The 19,858-nt window shown below is 35.7% G+C and overlaps 1 protein-coding gene across 14 annotated transcripts; it reads right to left on the bottom strand.

The window, feature by feature from the left end:
• Nucleotides 1-1,204: 1,204 nt before the first annotated feature.
• Nucleotides 1,205-9,703, bottom strand: LOC136235642 (uncharacterized). Of its 14 annotated transcripts, XM_066025473.1 has the most exons (16): nt 8,677-9,703; nt 8,470-8,589; nt 6,785-6,935; nt 6,612-6,704; nt 6,431-6,520; nt 6,165-6,329; nt 5,825-6,063; nt 5,453-5,728; nt 5,274-5,366; nt 5,075-5,191; nt 4,562-4,933; nt 4,025-4,475; nt 3,727-3,803; nt 3,348-3,580; nt 2,426-3,204; nt 1,205-1,614 (listed from the first exon to the last, which is right to left on the bottom strand). In XM_066025473.1, exons 3-12 carry the CDS (start codon nt 6,930-6,932, stop codon nt 4,467-4,469), a joined length of 1,602 nt encoding a protein of 533 aa, XP_065881545.1. In that variant the 5' UTR covers nt 6,933-6,935; nt 8,470-8,589; nt 8,677-9,703; the 3' UTR covers nt 1,205-1,614; nt 2,426-3,204; nt 3,348-3,580; nt 3,727-3,803; nt 4,025-4,466. The 14 variants fall into 14 exon arrangements, with proteins under 14 accessions (XP_065881545.1, XP_065881536.1, XP_065881539.1 ...); XM_066025464.1 differs by adding an exon at nt 2,233-2,323 and having other exon boundaries at nt 3,348-4,475; XM_066025467.1 differs by adding an exon at nt 2,290-2,323 and having other exon boundaries at nt 3,348-4,475.
• Between the last annotated feature and the right edge of the window lie 10,155 nt (nt 9,704-19,858).

Raw genomic sequence — 19,858 nt, 5'->3', positions numbered from 1 at the left:
GTCGTTTAAGTAATGAAATTCAATTTAATTCGTAATTTATAGACGGGTTGACCTGGTTTAGCTTTTTAAGTAGTGAAATTCAATTTAATTCATATGGTTTAGAAGAGTTGATTTGTTTAAGTCGTTTAAGTTTGACATTTAGTTAAATTCTTGATTCATAGACAAGTTGTCCTGGTTAAGTTGTTTAAGTAATGAAATTCAATTAATTTCGTACGGTTTAGACGAGTTGACCTGATTAAGTCGTTTAAGTAATGATACTCAATTAAATTCGTACGGTTTAAATGAGTTGACCTGATTAAATAATGTAACTAATGAAATTCATTAAATTTGTGATTTATAGACGTCTTGATATGGTTAAGTGGTTTAAGTAATGAAATTCAATTAAATTCGTGATTTATAGATGGTTGACCTGGTTAAGTCGTTAAAGATGAAATTTAGTTAAATTTTTTTATTTATAGACATGTTGGCCTAGTTAAGTCGTTTAAGTAATGAAACTCAATGAAGTTCATGATTTATAGACAAGTTCACCTCATTAAGTTGTCTAAGTCATGAAATTCAATTCAATTTTTGTAATTTATAGACTAGTTGACCTGGTTTAGTTGTTTAAATAATGAAATATAGTTAAATTCTTGATTTATGGACGGGTTAACCTGGTTAAGTTGTTTAAGTATTGAAATTCAATTAATTTCGTACGGTTTAGACGAGTTGATCTAGTTAAGTCGTTTAAGTAATGAAATTCAATTGAATTCATAATTTACAGACGGGTTGACCTGGTTAAGTTGTTTAAGTAGTGAAATTCAATTAGTTTCGTATGGTTTAGACGAGTTGATCCGGTTAAATCGTTTAAGTGATGAAATTCAATTGAATTCGTAATTTACACACAGGTTGACCTGGTTAAGTTGTTTAAGTAGTGAAATTCAATAAAATTCATAAGGTTTAGACGAGTTGACTTGGTTAAGTTGTTTAAGTAATGAAATTTAGTTAAATTCTTGATTTATAAACAGATTGCCTTGGTTAAGTTACGGATAGACCTATTTAAATTATTTAAGTAATGAAATTCAATTAAATTTGTAATTTATAGACGAGCTGACATCGTTAAGTCCTTTAAATAATGAAATTCAATTAAGTTCGTATGGTTTAAAAACAGATTGATTTAGCTAAGTAGTTTAAATAAGGAAATTTAATTAAATTGTACAGTTTAGAAGAGTTGAACTGGATAGAGAATGTAATTAAGGAAATTCAATTAAATCATTATACAATTCAAGGGTTTACATATCATAAGATTATTCTAAGGCTTTACTTATTCTCCAATTCAAGCCTGCAATTCCCAAAAACGGCAGACTACCAAAAACACAAGTAAATGAACAAACAATGAAAGGAGTAGGGTGTTTCTTCAAGAAAATTTATTGTAAAACTATCCAACTTGACCAGCAAATACAACCCAACGTCCAATTCCTTGCCTTTGCCTCTCCTACTGGTATCAATAACTCTGGCTCCTGTGAGTAAATAGGTGGTCCTTTATGCAGCGTTATGACTGAAGCTTCCGATGAAGGAAGTAAGAGTCCCAAGTGTCTTTGCTATACGTCTTTGTGCTTAAAATAAAGTTGCTCCAATCTGCAACATAGACAAATATCAAACATCTGGTGTGCATTTTCAGATTGGTGGACAAAATTAAATAAACTTGCAATATTAAGAGATAGTAAGGTAGCCAAGATGGAGGTCACGGCAGGAACAACATTTTCTGTTGCATAAGCAAATGTGGGTGAAGTATTATCTAGACCAAATAGGTAGAATGCTTGATTTATTTATATAATATTCCATATGAATACTTACTATGAAAGTTGAATAATAATGATATCAATAACTCCTCACATCCTCAATGGAGTTTATCTCAGTGACCGCAACATATAAGTAACAGCACTCAAGCAGCAGTTCATATTATAAGATTATGGACCTTCTGGTGCCTAAATATCTAACACAATACATATGAGCTCAAACAACTATAGCAAGTTTAGTTAGACAGTAGATATAATAAAGCAGACAGAGCATACTTCATGCAGTGAAAACTTAAACCAAGTCTGTTATCTTGTTAACAGAAGGAACTAGACAATCCATGAAATGGCAACAACTATTCCCCTTTGCCATGAAACAATAAAATAAGAAAATAAACTCCAACCATAGACTCTCAAAGCTCAATGATTCGATTAAGCTAAAGGAAAATAAGAAAATAACATATATATCTGTTGAAGTCATTGTGAATTGCATTAGCTCCAGCATGTGTGCCATTACCACCTAGGACAAATAGCATGTTGATTCATCTTTCCTGGTATTATTACGCAAGAGGACATCAGAAAATTAATGCCCACTTTCTAGAAGTATAACTCTTGCAACTTCATAAAAAATTTGAAAGGAATAAAGTGAGCACCTCCATATTGTCCACCATATCACTAACACTTGGTGCCCCACGTGATACTCCCAACAAGCTTCCACCAGAAAGATGCACATTTTGGACAACTTTCCTCGATAGCTAATAACAGCAGTAAAGTCTTTTAGAATGATTATGGACTTTCAAAGTTTATTTTTCAGAAGAAAATTTATGTCCTTTGTATTAAGAACATAATGACATACATAACATTATCCATTAATAGGGGAAATTACCTCCATTTCATTTAAGTCAGTGATGCGGATAAATTCAATGTGGACGGTTTTAGTCGTAAACCGATAAAGATTACAAACTTCTCTTGCGCATGTTATTCTGATTTACTGACCTCTTATCCATTGATTGCATCAACAAAATCTATATCTATATATATATACTAATATTCCAGAAATGACCTGACCATAAATTTACACATTCTCCTATTAGCATATGCAATATGGCAATTAACATATATATATGTTGAGATCAGAGGGCATTTTTTTCTAACCTCAAAATAGAGGTATCTTTTTGTCCAAAAAACATCCACAATCCTCAAAGTATGAAGTGCAAAACCACATGTGTCACTTTTCTGTAACTCTTATACCTATAAAATAATGTATTTTACCTTGCTCGGAGAAAAGGGCAATGTCACTCGATCAATAGCAATTTGTCCCAATTTCCAATCATGAGAGCTTGAAATATACTGTATATAATATAAATACTAGGGGCATCACATTCCTCCTCAAAATATATGGAATCTCCAAGCTTTGAAAATGATTCAATGCCTACATATGAAGTATCAAACATCCACTGGTGAGCATAAATGAATCATGAAGCAAGTTCTCACATCAGAATCAGACTCAACAGAAATAGTTCAATATGATTCAACATCATGTAGAAACAAATTACAATACAACTATGAAATTACTTGTTCCGTAGCAGCACCGAAAAGAGTCAAATGGTGTTCCCTATCTATGGTAACTTCTAGCCTTGTAACTTCCAAGGTTTAGAGGAAGAATGTAAAGACGCTAGGAGTAAGAGCCAGCTCGGAATCTAAGTTAGGATCTACACAAAACTAGTAGTCACCCCACCCCCACCTGCTGCATATACTGCTGATGCAGCAAAACCATTTCCTCCTGCTTCACCATTGAATACAATGTGCTGCAAAGAAATAAAACTTCAAATAAAAATTATTATTTGGTTTCAAAAATAGTATTCAAATATTCATATTACTGAAAGTAACCAAAAAAATAAAAGCTGTAAAACAAGAGTTGTTTCCAAGTTAATATAATAGTTGAATGACATACAGATTTTACTTGTCTGTTTTGAAAATTATCCACTTAGTAAGCTCGACTGATAAACGTAGCAGGAACATGACTATACACTACACAAGATGCACATTATCAAACAAAATTCAATCAACATGAAATCACTTTCTACTCACCGACCAGCTTAACTACTTGTAATGAAATCTAAACAAAAGGGAATAAGAACACTAATGTTTTCCAAGAGAAATATAGGCATATGGCTAGCTTTGCAACAATCAATTTGGTTTCAAAATTTTGTCAATCCTAGAAATTCAAATCTTATTGGAAACAATCATACCTTTGTATAAGGCCACCTGGCTTTGAATAATCATGAAAAACACAGCGACCACCAAACTGCATAAATGATACCAACAAATAGACCCACAATACAATAGACCCAACACCTAATATAATCATGATCATGTGCGTTGTTCAGAGCAAATACACAAAATAAATATCCATTGAGCAAAACAAACAATATGTGAACCTTTTTAAGAAGTAATTATGGTTCCATATCCTTAATTTAAAAAACATGAGTTCATTGAATTATTCTAAAAAAGTCCTGAAGTAGAAAAAGAAGATAATGCAACTATTCAATATCCTAAACGCATATAAATAATAATAAAATGATACTTGGAATAAAGCAAATCTCTCCTTGATCGGTTTTAGTTTTGTAAAGCTTAATTTATCCTTGTTCATCATCCACTTCAACCCGCAGTCTTTACGGTTCCATTATTATCTTATTCCTCCTATAAAATAGAAATCAAAACTAATCAATCAACAATATGATATATTTAAATGTAATTATTGATTATTTGTAGTTTAGAATTATTACCGAGCCATTTTGTGAACTCCTCTCTAAATTCTGATTTTGTGTACCCAAACTATTTTGTGCTGCTATGGCTTCCATCACTTTAAAATACGATTGAATTCGGTCTTCTACAGCCTGTTCCCGCTCCTTCTGTGCTTTTTCACGCTCTTCTTGTGCCTTTAATTTCTGCGTTAATATTGCCACCTCATTTTTCAGCTCTTCTACATCATCCTTTCTAGCGCTACACACCATTCCCTTGGTACTTGCTTTATATCCCAATCCCTTACCACGAACATATCCAGACCTAACTCCAAATACCTGTTGTAGAACATCATCTGGTGTAGGATCTGACTCATTTTCATTTCTTGGTTCGTTCTCAATCCTTTTCATTTCTTCCTAAAAGATGTGGAAAATTACTATTAATTATAAGGCATAAAAAGATAATTAAAATCATACAATTAGTAAAACATAAAATGCAATTCTAATTTCTTTAAAATATTGTATAATAACTCTATATTGTTTAAATTATGTACTTACATATAGCCTTCTTGATTCCGAATCGCGAAAGTGATTTTGACCTTCTTCATCCAATATTGAATGAGTGGCCATCCACACATCAGAAGCATCTGGCAATTCCCCTGTCTCCTCATCGAACTGCAACATCAATCAAAGAACTATAGAACATTACCTATCCAACAACTTTTAAAAATATTTAACAGTGTTGATGTATTTTTACCAAATCATACTCCACTTGTGCAAATGGGGTGGGACCAGATGAAGCAACAACTTTTTGACATTTACGATTATCAGAATTAATTGAACTCCATGCCTGAAAAGTAAATATTGTTAAAGAACCTTATTGCGTTATGAAAAAAGAACTTGAAAATAAATATCACATAATAGATAAACTTGAACCTTAAAATCTTTACTCCCAAACAACGTCACCAGGTCCTTCCAATCATTTGGAGAAAGGCCTCTAGGAACATGTTTCAGTCGTTCCTCATCACTAGAATGTTGTTTATATTTATTATGTAACTCGTGTTTCCACTTGCAAAATAAGACTCGCATCACAGAGAAACAATAAGATTCAAATTTCGATCTTTTCATTTCAGGTGTATCCTGCTCCACCTTTCCTAACTCCTCAAGCCTCTTCCATTTGTTAGGACTCTCAGGACTAACATCAAAATAGTCCTAAACAAAAATTAAAGGCATTACGTATATTGCTAACAATCAAATAATTCAACTACTAAATTTTTTGAACAAATCTAAAAGAACGTATAGGATTACCTTAATCATGTTCCATAAACGAGGCCTATGCTTGGCTAAATTTTGATCCCACGACTCACTAGGACGTCCAATAGATCGAGCACAATACCCCAACCATGATGCTAACTTTCTCTCGTGTTGTCCAATTGGTCTAAAAGATTTCACAGGAGGGATAAACACAATTAACTTATCCTTACGATTATTTGTGAGTTTGTCAAGATTCGCTCCCTTGTATAGCCCCCTTGCCGGAATAGAACTGCCTAAAGAATATGCCAAAACACAACTAACAATTATAAAGAAAAAGAAAGGGTCCAACGTACTCTATAAAACAATTAAATGTTGTACTAACATTGAACATCACCTGAATTAAAATGATTTGCCTCAATGTCTAATTGGCTAGGGTCATCAAATTGATTGTTCTCATTAAGAGTAGGTGGTAGAGAACGAGACTTTTGTAACTGCCGAGTACCAGTGTCATCAACCGTCTCAAACATATTGGATTTCCTCAAATTTTGCGTCATGTCATCTAATTTAACACAATTAATATAAGATTTAAATACCACCAATTTACACATTTGTATACATAACATTTTAAAATGATTATTAAATTAAATAAAAAAATGATACCAAAAGCAGATGGATGAGAACAATGGTGTAAAGAAGCATTAGGAACAGGTTCTTGTAGGATGCTTGCTCTAATTCTTTTATTTCTTAAATCTGAAATATTAAAAAAGTTAATCCATTTAATATGATGCATATTGTAACCGATAAAGTATATAAGATAAATAAATATTTGATATAAAAATACCAGCTAGCAATGGTCTAGAAGTAGGTGTGAGAGTATTTTTAGCTCTAGTTTCATCATTAAGACTGTTCTCCCTTGAAATACATCTCCATCCCACTGTTAAACATTATTTAAGTGTATATAATAGATATTAAAAGGAACAATATGTAAATAGTTTTGTAATTCAATAGTAATACCTTGAGGTGCATCCATATTACTCAAATCTTGAGATTCTGATGGTGGAAGTGTTTCATCCTCAGAATAGTCATTAAGGATAGGTGGGCGACCTCTAAACATTGGAGGTAATCTCTTATTCTTCTTTGCGCGTGTATAAACGCCTGCCATTATCTGTCAAATCAAGTTTCCAATTGAAATAAATAATCGCGTATTCAACAATTCAATGAAAAGAAACCATTACATTTTAATATAATCATCACTTAATTAATCAATGCACCTTATGAGTTTTTGGACCCTATTTTCCATGAACAAAATGAAATCACTCAACTATATTCCAAAACTATAATCACCTTTACCATGTTGACTCGTTAACTGGCAGCGAACCAGTAGATTTAAAATGACTGACACAAGAAACATAAGACTCCTAACTCAAAGTTGTGAGCAATACAATTCATAGCCGGAGTTGTGAATTCCCAAATACAGTTAGTAAAACAAAACAACAACTCAAGCTGTTATTGAGAGTTAACTTCGGAAACAGTAGGCTTACAATCATTATTAAGTATTACTCTTGAATTAGTTAGGCATAAATCCCATTTGAGCCCCTAAACTATGAACTAAAAATCAATTAAGCCCTCATTCTACTCAAATCAGCAATGGAGTCCCTATACTATTTTTATATAATTAATCAACCCTCTCTTAACTGCTCTCCCTTCTTCTCCCTTGCTTTTTCATTGAAAGAGTTTTGGAATCAATAAGAGTGTTAGCTATCTGCTAGTTTCAGACTCATCTTAAATTTTTGTTGCTTCTTAATGATGTCCATTTTGTATGAATTCAAAATTGCTGGTTTTGTTCTTCCTTATCTAGTTTGAGTAACTACAAAATCAATTTTCCAGGAAGTGACTTTTTAGTTTGCAACTAGGAGATTCTTCAATCCCAACTTCTATTTTTGCAACTTTTGGTAGATTTTGAAGTGATAAATTGAAATAATTGATTGAAAACATGGATACATTACTAAGAAAGATAGTAATTTAAGCTCTACGAAGCTTCAAAATCAAGTTGTAGGATCATTTTCTTGTGGCTTAATACTCTAATTTTTCAGATTTTGTGAGGGAACTTAAAAACGTTTGTGCTACTTTGCAGGCCTTATCTCAAGTCCTGTTAATGTTCTTTTACAAAGACTAGAGGCAAAGGCTTTCACTAAGGTATGCATCATAGACAAAATGGATAATTAGAATGCTGAAGAGACATTGATGAATGTTTCAGCTAATTTACCTTGTGTAGATATGCACTCCATGTTATATTGATTCATGATAATATGGTTTAAACCATAAGGGACAAACATTGTCATTGATCTAATACACCATATAAAAACAATCTAATACTCCATTGCTGCTGATTTCATTATAATGGGGGCTTAATTGTTACCTGTATATGGTGAGAGCAAGTAATACCCATTTGGCTTTTACTACTAAGGCTTTGGCTTTGGCTTTGGTTTAATGTGAATCCTATAGGTGTTACCATCATTCTTGATTATGAAAACAAAACAAATTTATAATATTCAATACAGAATACTCTGTTAAACAGAGAAAAAAAAAGGCAAACAAAATAAATCATTAGATAATTGTGCATTAATATCTGAAACCATATAACCATAATGATGCAAATTCAATAACCCAGATAACCAAAATTATATTGGTGCACTAACCTGAATGAATTGGCAGATATGTTTGATAAACCTTTGCGCACTCAGCCTCCTCCAAAAATTGAACTTGTATTTCAGAGAGCCTTTTAAGGATGGACATAGAAGTTTTGGCGGTAGAAATAACTGTAATAGATAAATTTCCCTCCAAATTATTATTTCCTCCAAAAAAATAAAGGTTTTTAATAGCAAAATATAATTTAGTAAAATCACCTTTGTTGCCACGTTCTTGTAATTAGAAAATCACGTCCCTGTACCACCAACTTGGTTTATCTCTTCAATTACTACTCAACCTCACAACGTCATGTCCTAATTCCACAAGACCTTCCATTATTTTTCCAAAAGCATTCCTTCACATGGACAACCAAAACTTCCTCTCACTACCCTTCTTTCACAACCCCGAAACATCTCTATTTACTGATACCTTGGACTTCTTTCCTATCACGACGTGGCTTTACAATTACACACCCATACAACATCCTTTCTCTTCTTCTCTTCTCGCCTACCACTACAACACTATTTCCACCTATTCTCTGGCTCAAATCCAAACACCACCTGTTCTGGACGGCATCGCCGTCGTTGTTGGCGAACACGTCTTGTTCGGAACCACTTCCGCCGCTTCTTTAAAAAGAAACAAAACTGAACGAATCCGATCCAAGGCAGCAAAACGGGAAGGTGGAGGCGGTCTTGGATTGCAGAAGACCGACAGAGGAGTGAGAAAGAGACCCTGGGGAAGGTGGTCAGCTGAAATACGTGACTGTATAGGGCGGTGCAGACACTGGCTAGGTACTTTTGATACTGCGGAGGAAGCCGCGCGTGCTTATGAAGGCAGCCGCGAGGAAACTACGAGGCGCTAAAGCAAGAACTAACTTTGAAATCCCTTCGGTGTTACCGATTTCGTCACAAACCCTAAGATTGCAAAGACAACTGAGATGAAAAATTTCAGATTCTCGTACCTGCAAAATCGATCTAGGAAACCAAGGAGGCGAGACCTAATAATAAGAAAAAAATCAAATCTTTGCTTCAGGGGAACCATTTGATACAGAAAGAAGATAGTCTAGATAGCCTATCGAGGTAAAGCTTGTTGAGGTTTTTTGCACAATGAATCAAACTCCAGAAAGTCCAAAAGAAGTGATTTGATGTCATTGATTCCAAAGCCATCCCCTAAGCCTCCTTTCTTCCTTTACGTTTTAAGAGAAAGAGGGAAATAAAAAAGCCACTGCAGATTCGATTAATTAAGGGATTTGTCCCCAAAGATCATTAAATAAACCCGTTAGAATGAAAGCGTAGAACTTCCTATCTAATTTGTCCACAAAATATTAATATCAAAATTATAAATTTAATATGATATATTTTTATATATTTTTCCGTCTCTTATTATAAATTAAAATAGTAAAGGGGACATTTTTAAAATTAGTCCCTATTAATAATTGCAAATATACAATTAAAGATAACTACTTTAAATTGTGCCTAAGACTTGTCCTCTATAATTCTTTTTTTTTTTATAGTGTATGGAGCAATATGCCACTCCAAGTTACAATCTAATGCTGCTTTCTTTTTTCCTATTTTTTTGAAATAGTTATACTCTTAAGTTTTGTTCTGTTGCTTTTTGTATGATTTTTTTTTTTTTTTTTTGTGATGGTGGAGCTCATTTTATGAGATTTTGTTTGATTTGGTTAGCTAATTTTGTGATGAAGGTGATATATGGATGGATCAAATAATACTATAAAAAAAGAGAATTCCGAATTAGTCATAAGAAAAGGTTTGTAAAAAGTATATGTTACCTGTATAGGCCCTCCTTCCTTTTGTAGCTTATATATAATGGTTAACATCATAACCATATCTCAACAAGACTATTACGAGGTTATATTTGTTAATTTGCAATTTATATGTTCATTAATTTCTATCCAAGGGCTTTCCTCTTCTGTTTTTCTTCCTTTTATAATTTCAACTTCAGTTGTACCCATTCATAGAGCATAGATGAAAACTAAACCTTGAACCATTTTTCTGTTCTGCATAAATAAAATCAATTTTTTATGGATTTATTTCGTTTGAGGCAACTGATAAATGGGATGCATTAGGTCAGCAATTGGAATATAGAGCCTTTCAAGTCAGTATATTTTCAGTAAAATTTTATTTAGTTTTGCTCAAACTTGATTATCTTGGCAGGGAGTGTACTACTAATATCTTTTTTGATATTTTGTATAATGTGAATAAGAGATTGGAGTTTATGTTGACCTTCTGAATTTTTTTGGTGCCACAGGTAATTTACGATGGTTTTTTATTTTCTGAAAATGATGATTTTTTAAGATTTGCCTATTAACTCATCCTTTTTATCTTTCCTCAGGTGCTCTACATATTCTTTTATTCTTTTTAATTCTGGAAAATCCTTGAAATTTGAAAATAAATTTAATAGCGCTGATCTTGATTTAGGTTCAGTTTATCATTGAATGGAGAAGCATGTAGTCAGTGTTCTTTGAAACTGGAATTGGAGGAGTCTGCTGACTGTGAGCTTAGCATAATCATACTAGAGTTTGCGGATATAATTGATAAAATAAGGAATATAGACAGAGAACAGTGGACTGCATGCTAGAGCTTGGCATAATCATGCTAGAGTTTGCGGATATGAAGAAGCATATGGACAGTGTTCTGCTGCTTTTCGGTGACAACAGTGTTATGATTGAGAGCTGAGATTAGAGTTAAGGAATCACTCTCGACAATAAGAGGCTACAGTCAAGAGCCAAACGCATCTTTGAAGGAGAGCCAAACCTTCTGTAATTGTAATATAAGAAAAGCAGCAGAAACCATTAAAAGGCTTTTACAATCTCAAGAACTAATGAAAATTCCTGCTTTTCATTATCATGAAGATTTTTTATTTTCTGTAAATTAGATATAAGATTTTTTATTCTTAAAGTACAATTTATTGAATTACTTTTATTTATTTAGTGTACAAATAATTTTAAATTATTGTTTAAATAAATAAATTTAAAAAAATTACACATGAATAAGTTTAATAGATAACATAATTGATTTTAGAATTTATTTATTAAAAAATAAAATCCGTGCATTGCACGGGTTTACAGCTAGTTAATTATTAAAGTAGTGCAAGAATTTAATAATTTGACTAAACATATGTTTTTTTTTTGGGTTATGCTATTCGTCGCCCCTATTTTCCTTACCGTCGCCTCCTGTTTGACATTTTTGCCCTTTTCATTTTTCATTCAAAAAATGAAATTCTCTCAACCACGAAGAACAAAATGAAGAAAAATCATGCCTCCAAAACAAGGAAAAATAATTGAACATCTAAGTTTCGTATTTACCAATAATCTGAAATTTAACGAATTTAACTTGAAACGGAATTTTTTTTTTCGTTGAATTTGCACTAAACGGGTAGCCCATACGGTCCGGTCCATGGACCGATAGCATGAACTACCCGTTTTCACCTAGGCAAAACGGGTGGGCTACCCGTTTTGTCTAGGAAAAATAGGGTAGCCTACCCGTTTTACCTAGGTGAAAACGGGTAGGCTACCCGTTTTTCTTTAGAAAAATAGATTTATTTTTTTTATTTTTTTAATTATAGATAAATTACGTATTAACGCGTGCAATACATAATTTACGTATTTTTTTTATTTCCAATCAATAATTTATATATACGTTTTTTCTATCTAGTCAATACATAATTTACGTATAATTAAATTTACGTTCTAAAAGGTAAATAAATATAATTTACCAAATAAAAATTAATTGGACACTTCAATACGTATTTTTTATTTCCAATCAATACATAATTTATCTATAATTAATATTTATCATAATTTACGTATAATTAAATTTACGTTCTAACAGGTAAATAAATATAATTTACCAAATAAAAATTAATTGGACACTTCAATACGTATTTTTTTTATTTCCAATCAATACATAATTTATCTATAATTAATATTTATTATAATTTACATATAATTAATTATAATTAAAAAAATAAAAAAATAAATCTATTTTTTCTAAAGGAAAACGGGTAGCCTACCCGTTTTCACCTAGGCAAAACTGGCAGGCTACCCTATTTTGCCTAGGTGAAAACGGGTAGTTCATGCTATCGGTCCATGGACCGGACCGTATGGGCTATCCGTTTAGTGCAAATTCAACGAAAAAAAATCCGTTTCAAGTTAAATTCGTTAAATTTCAGATTATTGGTAAATACAAAACTTAGATGTTCAATTATTTTTCCTTGTTTTGGAGGCATGATTTTTCTTCGTTTTGTTCTTCGTGGTTGAGAGAATTTCATTTTTTGAATGAAAAATGAAAAGGGCAAAAATGTCAAACAGGAGGCGACGGTAAGGAAAATAGGGGCGACGAATAGCAATCCAATTTATACCATTAGATTGGATGGTGATGAACTTTGACAAAGTAAGTTTATCCCAGTGGTAAAAAAACAGGTTAAAAAAACAAAATAAACACAGTCTTTTGTGTTTTCACCATTGGATGATGGAGCATAAAATTAATCCAATGGTGAAAACACACAAAGTAAGGCTTACTTTGTTAAAAACAAAGTAAGCATAGCCTTTACCTCTTTTATATATAATGAAATTTTTAAGAAACTGAAATTGACATTTACAGTATAATAAAATAGATAATACAATTGAGAGACTATTATAATTCTACATGAATAAAAAAAAAAAGTTACTATACTCGATCAAAAATTTCAAAAGCTACTCATCCCTTCCCTCAACACAAAAGCTACTATAGACTTTGGATTTGGGTTCTCCTACTATTGCTCACCATATCTTCTGGTTTCAGCGTTGCTATTGTTTCCTCCTTCAATTCTCCCGTCAGAATCTTTCTCCGAAAATCTGGATTTGTTGGGTTTTTCAACTGATACAGCAGTGGCCGGTATTTGTTATTTGCAATCCCCCACTCGTGATACAATGTAGACTCCACAGCCACTGCAACTCCAATTGGATCACACGAACTCAGTTGCTTCCCATCCGTTTCTTCTTTGAATACCAAATTCAAACCCTCAAAAATTTGTTGCCTCATATTGTTACGGAAAGAATCAACATCAAGTTGCTTTGGAGGAGGCTGAGGCTGCTTCAAATTAGGCGACTTATGTTTCTGGAGAAGCTTAGTGAGGAGTTTCTTCTTTGGAGGAGGATGCGAAACAACTTTCCCTGTCTTCGCCTTTGGATTCTGATTAGCGATATTAGGGTTTTGAAGGTCTGATCGGCTATACAGTTGGCGTTTCCATTTGGTCAAAACACGATCAGCACAATCTCTAATCGCTTGGTTTATCAGGGGATTTGAATCGAGAGAATGGACCATGCGGCCGATGTTGGTGGTCCTGATGAGTTTGTTGGTAACTGGAATATGGTAAAGCTTTGAGAGTGCTTTGACGCATCTATCCTCTGAACCATCGGAATCTGCTGTCTTCATCGCAAGATCAACCAAATCGTAAACAAGCTTCTCCATTGTAAAAGATCGAACAAGGGATGGATCGAGCTTTGAAGAGATTAGGCCTAATGAGCAGTTCGTAGTAATGCTTAAATAGGATTATGTAAGTATCCTTTTCCTTCTAGGATTCTGTAATTATCTGGACTTATAGTGTAATTACCTATTATCTTGACTTATAGTGTAATTATCTATCACTTAGTTTAATTATCTATCACTTACTTAGTGTAATTATCTGGACTTGGTGTAATTATCTATCACTTAGTTTAATTATCTCGACTTATAGTGTAATTATCTATCATTTAGTTTAATTTTCTATCATCACTTTTAGTGTAATTATCTCGACTTTCTTTCTTTATCTGTTTCTTTCTATCATCACTTTTAGTGTAATACTAGCTGGTGATCCTTAATAGAATTTCCCAACAAACTAACAATTTCTTAACTGTTGGTACCTTTTGGTTACAAGGAAATGTGCTTACTCAACATATAGGTTTATGTATTTTCTTAACTGGTGACGTTTGGTTTTCTTTTTCCATTTATGTTGTAGCACACACATGGTTACTTCTTTTTCTGTGTTCCTGGTTAAGGTTGTAAAGTTGTATAATTATTTTTTCTTTTAAAAATTACTACACAGGAGAATTGTATTTCAGACGCTGATGAAGTAGATGATAATCAACAGAGCTGTAAAGCAGATCAAAATCGTGGCTCCAAAACACAAGAATTGAGTGACAAGGTACAAGCTATGTTGCACGGACACGGACACGGACACGGATACGGTATCCGACACGGACACGGACACGGGAAGCGTCATTTCTATAAAACACAGGACACGGATACTTGGGGGACACGTGTAAATATTAAAAATATTAGGGCAAATTTATAAATATTAAAAATATATTTTTATATATGATTTTTTGTAGAAACAGGAATGTAAGAATTTAGAATATTAGCAGCCCTATTTATATAGATGGATGGAGAAGTTTGAGAGTTTTTGTATTAATGGCATATTAATTCCCCCTGTCCCTGTCCTTTGGAGTTTCTGACTCTCCAATGGAATAAGAATCAATCGGTTATTGAAGGAGATGAACGGAATCGGAAAGGATTTTTCGGTTTGAAAGGAGATGAACGGAATAGGAAAGGATGTAATCGGTTATTGAAGGAGATGAACGGAATAGGAAAGGATGTAATCGGAATCGGAAAGGATTTTTCGGTTTTGAAGAATTAGGGTTTTTTTCCTGGGACACGCGTATCCTTCACTGATACGCGTGTCCAACTTTTCGAAATTACGGACACGGCCCCGACACGGTGTCCCTAGCATTTCCGGCCGTATCCGTGTCGAAAACGTATCGGACACGCGATACGTGATGATTCCGGCGTGTCCGTGCATCATAGGGTACAAGTCAATATCCTTTGTTTGAAGTTGAATGTCTTATGGTGATTTGAAGTTTGAATTTCTCACAACATGCACTGATTTCTTCTTAAAACATGTATTTTTACTTCCAAATATTTGTTCATTAGTTACTAGAAATGTCCCAAATAATATTTTCTAGTGTTTGGGGTGTTTTTCTAATAAAAAGTGTATTCAAGTAGTAGGCAGCTTTGTAACAATGTGAAATCTCAGTGATTGTTATTGATGAGTAATGTAGTATAAATACAAGTATATCGTAACAACTAACCTATCTTCTAGGCTATAGATAAGGAACTGATTATATCAAGAATACAAAATGAATAACAGATAAATGTATATTCTAATACACCCCCGTAGTCACAAGGTTCGGAGGCCGAACATTGAGACTATTTCGAAAATCTTCAAATAGTGGTAATGGTAGGCCTTTAGTGAAGATGTCAGCGATTTGATACCGAGAAGGAACATGTAGAACACGGACTTCTCCTTTTGCAACTCTTTCGCGGACAAAATGTATGTCCATCTCTACATGCTTGGTGCGATGATGCTGAACCGGATTGCCGGAGAGATACACGGCGCTGACATTATCGCAATACACTATTGAAGATTTCTGAATCGGACACCCAAGTTCGAGAAGTAGGTTGCGTATCCAACAGGTTTCGGAAACGACATTGGCAACACCACGATACTCTGCCTCTGTGCTGGATCGGGATAGTGTTGGCTGACGGTTGGCTGACCAAGATAGAAGATTGTCCCCTAGAAAAACACAGTAGCCTGAGGTGGAGCGGCGAGTATCAGGACAACCTGCCCAATCGGCATCCGTGTATGAGATTAATTGACCCGGAGGGGACGCTAGCAGCGTGAGACCAAGATCAAGTGTGCCCTGAACATACCTGAGGATGCGTTTAAGTGCAGCCATGTGAGTTGTTTTGGGGTCGTGCATGAACAGGCAGATTTGTTGTACTGCATATGATATGTCAGGTCTGGTAAGGGTAAGATATTGAAGAGCACCAGCCAATCTTCTGTATTCAGTTGGGTCGTGATAAGCAGAACCAGAGGAGAGGCTGAGTTTTTGCTTGGTGTCAACCGGAGTGGCAGCCGAGTTACATTTGTCGAGTTCGGCTTTTGCAATAATTTCGGAGGCATACTTTCGCTGAGATAAGAACATAGAGCCAGGGGAGTGAGTTACGGAGATGCCCAAAAAATAGTGCAAAGGTCCCAAGTCTTTCATTGCAAATTCGGAATTCAATTGAGATAGTATAGAAGCCTGAAGCTTGTCAGAAGATGTTACTAGCACAATGTCATCAACATACAAAAGGAGGTAGGATGTGTCAGAACCGTGTCTGTAGACAAATAATGAGTTGTCAGAGATACTGTTCGAAAAATTCATCTTGATAACAAAATTGGCGAATCGCTGATACCAGGCCCGAGGTGCCTGCTTGAGGCCATACAGCGATTTCTGGAGCAGACAAACATGATCAGGATATCTGGAATCTCTGAACCCTAGTGGTTGGTGCATGTAAACTGTTTCATGGAGATCCCCATGCAAGAAGGCATTTTTGACATCCAATTGTCGAATTTTCCAATTTTTGGACAAAGCGATGCTCAAGACAGCACGAATGGTGGCCGGTTTAACCACAGGGCTAAACGTTTCACCACAATCAACCCCAGCCAGCTGTCCAGACCCGTTACCAACCAATCTTGCTTTATACCTTTCAAAAGATCCGTCTGATTTTGTCTTGTGCCTGAAAATCCACCAACTACGAATAACATTAGCACAATTTGGATGGGGTATGAGTACCCACGTCTTATTTTGAATTAGAGCCTCAAATTCATCAGTCATGGCTTGTACCCAATTTGGATCACTTAATGCAAGGGAAGGTGATTTTGGGATAGGAGATATGGCAGGCTGTGTGAGGGTTAAGAGATTGAGCATGCGACGGGGTTTGTGAATGCCATGTTGGGCTCGTGTGGTCATGTTATGATTATTAGGATTGGGTAATGTAGTGAGTGGTGCGATGGATGATTCGACATCAGAGGTTGTGTGTGTCGAAGGGGGAGATTGAGAGGTATGAGGAGATTGCAAGGAGGCCGTCGAACCGGGCGGTTCAGAAGGAGAAGAAGAAAATGGGACAGCAATGGACGACGGGGACGGTGATGACGTAGAAACAGGGACTGACAGTGAAGAGGGTGTTACCGCTGTTCGAACAGGAGAGGAGATGGACTGTGTAATATGACGCGACGGGACAGGAGACAAAACGGAGGGGCTGGGAGGACAGTACGGAACCGACGAAGACACGGACGGGCTGGTTTGGTGCGATGAGACAGAAGACGCTACGAATGGAGTGGGACTACTTGACGCATTTGGTGATGGGGAGGGGACGGACAGGGACGAGGGAGATACGAGGGGGACGGGGTTGGGAGATAAATGTCGAAAATGGACAGCAGGGAGCAGATCAGTGTCTGCCGCTGTCGGATTTGGGGTTGAAGGTGCGCAATTTACATGCGCGGTGGCAAACGGAAATGATGATTCGTCAAATACGACATGGCGGGATATGATTATTTTATTTCGAGACGTATCTAGACACTTGTATCCTCTATGATTTTCTGGGTAACCTAAGAACACACATGGATAGGAACGAGACTCAAGTTTGTGTCGTGTTTGGGATGGAATGAGGGGAAAGCAAAGACACCCGAATACACGTAAATGAGAATAACTCGGTTCCCGTTGATATAGAATGGTTGTGGGGGATTGGTATCCTAATATTTTGTGAGGATATATATTAAGGAGATATGTGGCTAATGTAAGGGCATGGTGCCAAAGTTTGGAGGGAATAGATGCATGATGCAGGACTGTTCGAATTAGATTGTTTATGGTGCGAATTGTGCGTTCTGATTTTCCATTTTAAGGGGAAGTGTAGGGATATGAGAACCGAAATTGCATTCCGTGAGTTTGACAAAATTGGTGGAAGGAATTATTATTGAATTCACCACCATTGTCGCACTGAAAAACTTTAATATCCCGTTCAAATTGGGTGCGAATGAATGAACGAAAAGTTAGAAACACGGAATATACTTGTGATTTATGGGCTAACGGAAATGTCCACAAAAAGTTTGTGTAAGAATCTAGAAATAGCACATAATAACGATGACCTCCTGAACTTAGAATTGGTGAGGTCCAAATATCACTGTGAATTAAATCGAATGGCATACAAGCAAAATTATTAGAGGACTGAAAAGGTAATTTTACTTGTTTTCCATTAATACATGAAGAACAAACAGAAATATCCCTAACTTTATTACAAGAAATCAACTTTTTATTCAATAAAGCATTCAAAATAGGAGGCCCTGGATGTCCTAGACGACTGTGCCAAACATCAAAAGACAAAGCAGTGAAGACAGAAGGAGACAATGGTGAGGTGTGAGAGGTGGAGGTGACGGGGTACAGATCGCCGGTACTTTTACATCTCATGATAATAGTGTCCGTCTGTAAATCCTTCACAGAAAAACCCAAAGGATCAAATTCCACAGAGACTTGGTTATCTTTAGTAAATTGACGGACAGAAATCAGATTTTTGATAAGGTGAGGGGCATGCAAAACGTTGGTTAATTTTAATGGGTGATTTTTAGTAGCGAGATATGCATTACCAGATCCACAAACAGGCATACAATGACCATTACCAACAATTATATTCTCATTGAGGCTCGAATTAAAATAAGAACTGAGTGTACCATTGATCAGAGGGTGGTGCTATCGTCATAGTGTGCATAGCTTCTGCAATATCAGTGGGCATGTATGACTGTGATTCCATGTGGAGGTGTGCTTGCGGCATTTGAGAGCGAGGTCCAAGAATTCCGGATTGAGATGGCGGCCTACCGGATGTAGGATAGGGACATGGAGGAGTCGCCCATTGTTGTTGTGGAGCCCACGGGTAAGTATATGCCCATGGTGGAAGAACAGCGGGACGGTAGTGGGGCGGCGACGACGGGCGATACTGTTGGCGACCACCTCTGCCCCGGTAATGGCGTCCGCCGTGTCTGCCGCCACGATACGACGAGGGTGCACGGTGATGTGCAGGCCTGGTTGTATGGTGATGCGATGGTGCGACGGTAGAGTCGACGGAAGAGGCGGCCAGGGCAATTGGTTCTGTTGACGGTGAATTTTTGCGGGACTTGGCTGTTTCTTCGAGAATTAACATGGACCGGGCTCTCTGAAAGGGAGGAAGAGGGTCCCCATGGCGAATCTGAGTTCTAATTGTATCATAGGCATCAGTTAGACCCGAGATGAGCTGAAGAACAAGCTGATCATTAGTAACAGGGCAATCGACGTTGGATAGTTGATCAGAAAGGGATTTGAGGTGCTGACAGTAAGATGAGATATCAGAAAAATTATCCAGTTTGGTTTTGGAGAATTCTTATTGGAGGAAGAGAGCACAGGAGTGCTTATTGTCTGAGAATATGTCCTGTAGACGGTTCCAGGCTGTGGCTGTGGAGGAATCGGCTTCAATAACAGTGTGAAGCAGATCAATTGAAATTGTGCTATAA

The sequence above is a fragment of the Euphorbia lathyris genome, chromosome 7, assembly GCF_963576675.1.
Source record: "Euphorbia lathyris chromosome 7, ddEupLath1.1, whole genome shotgun sequence".
Classification (NCBI taxonomy): Eukaryota; Viridiplantae; Streptophyta; class Magnoliopsida; order Malpighiales; family Euphorbiaceae; genus Euphorbia; species Euphorbia lathyris.
The sequence above is the reverse complement of the archived record's forward strand: the minus strand, read 5'-3'. Positions and strand labels throughout refer to the sequence as shown.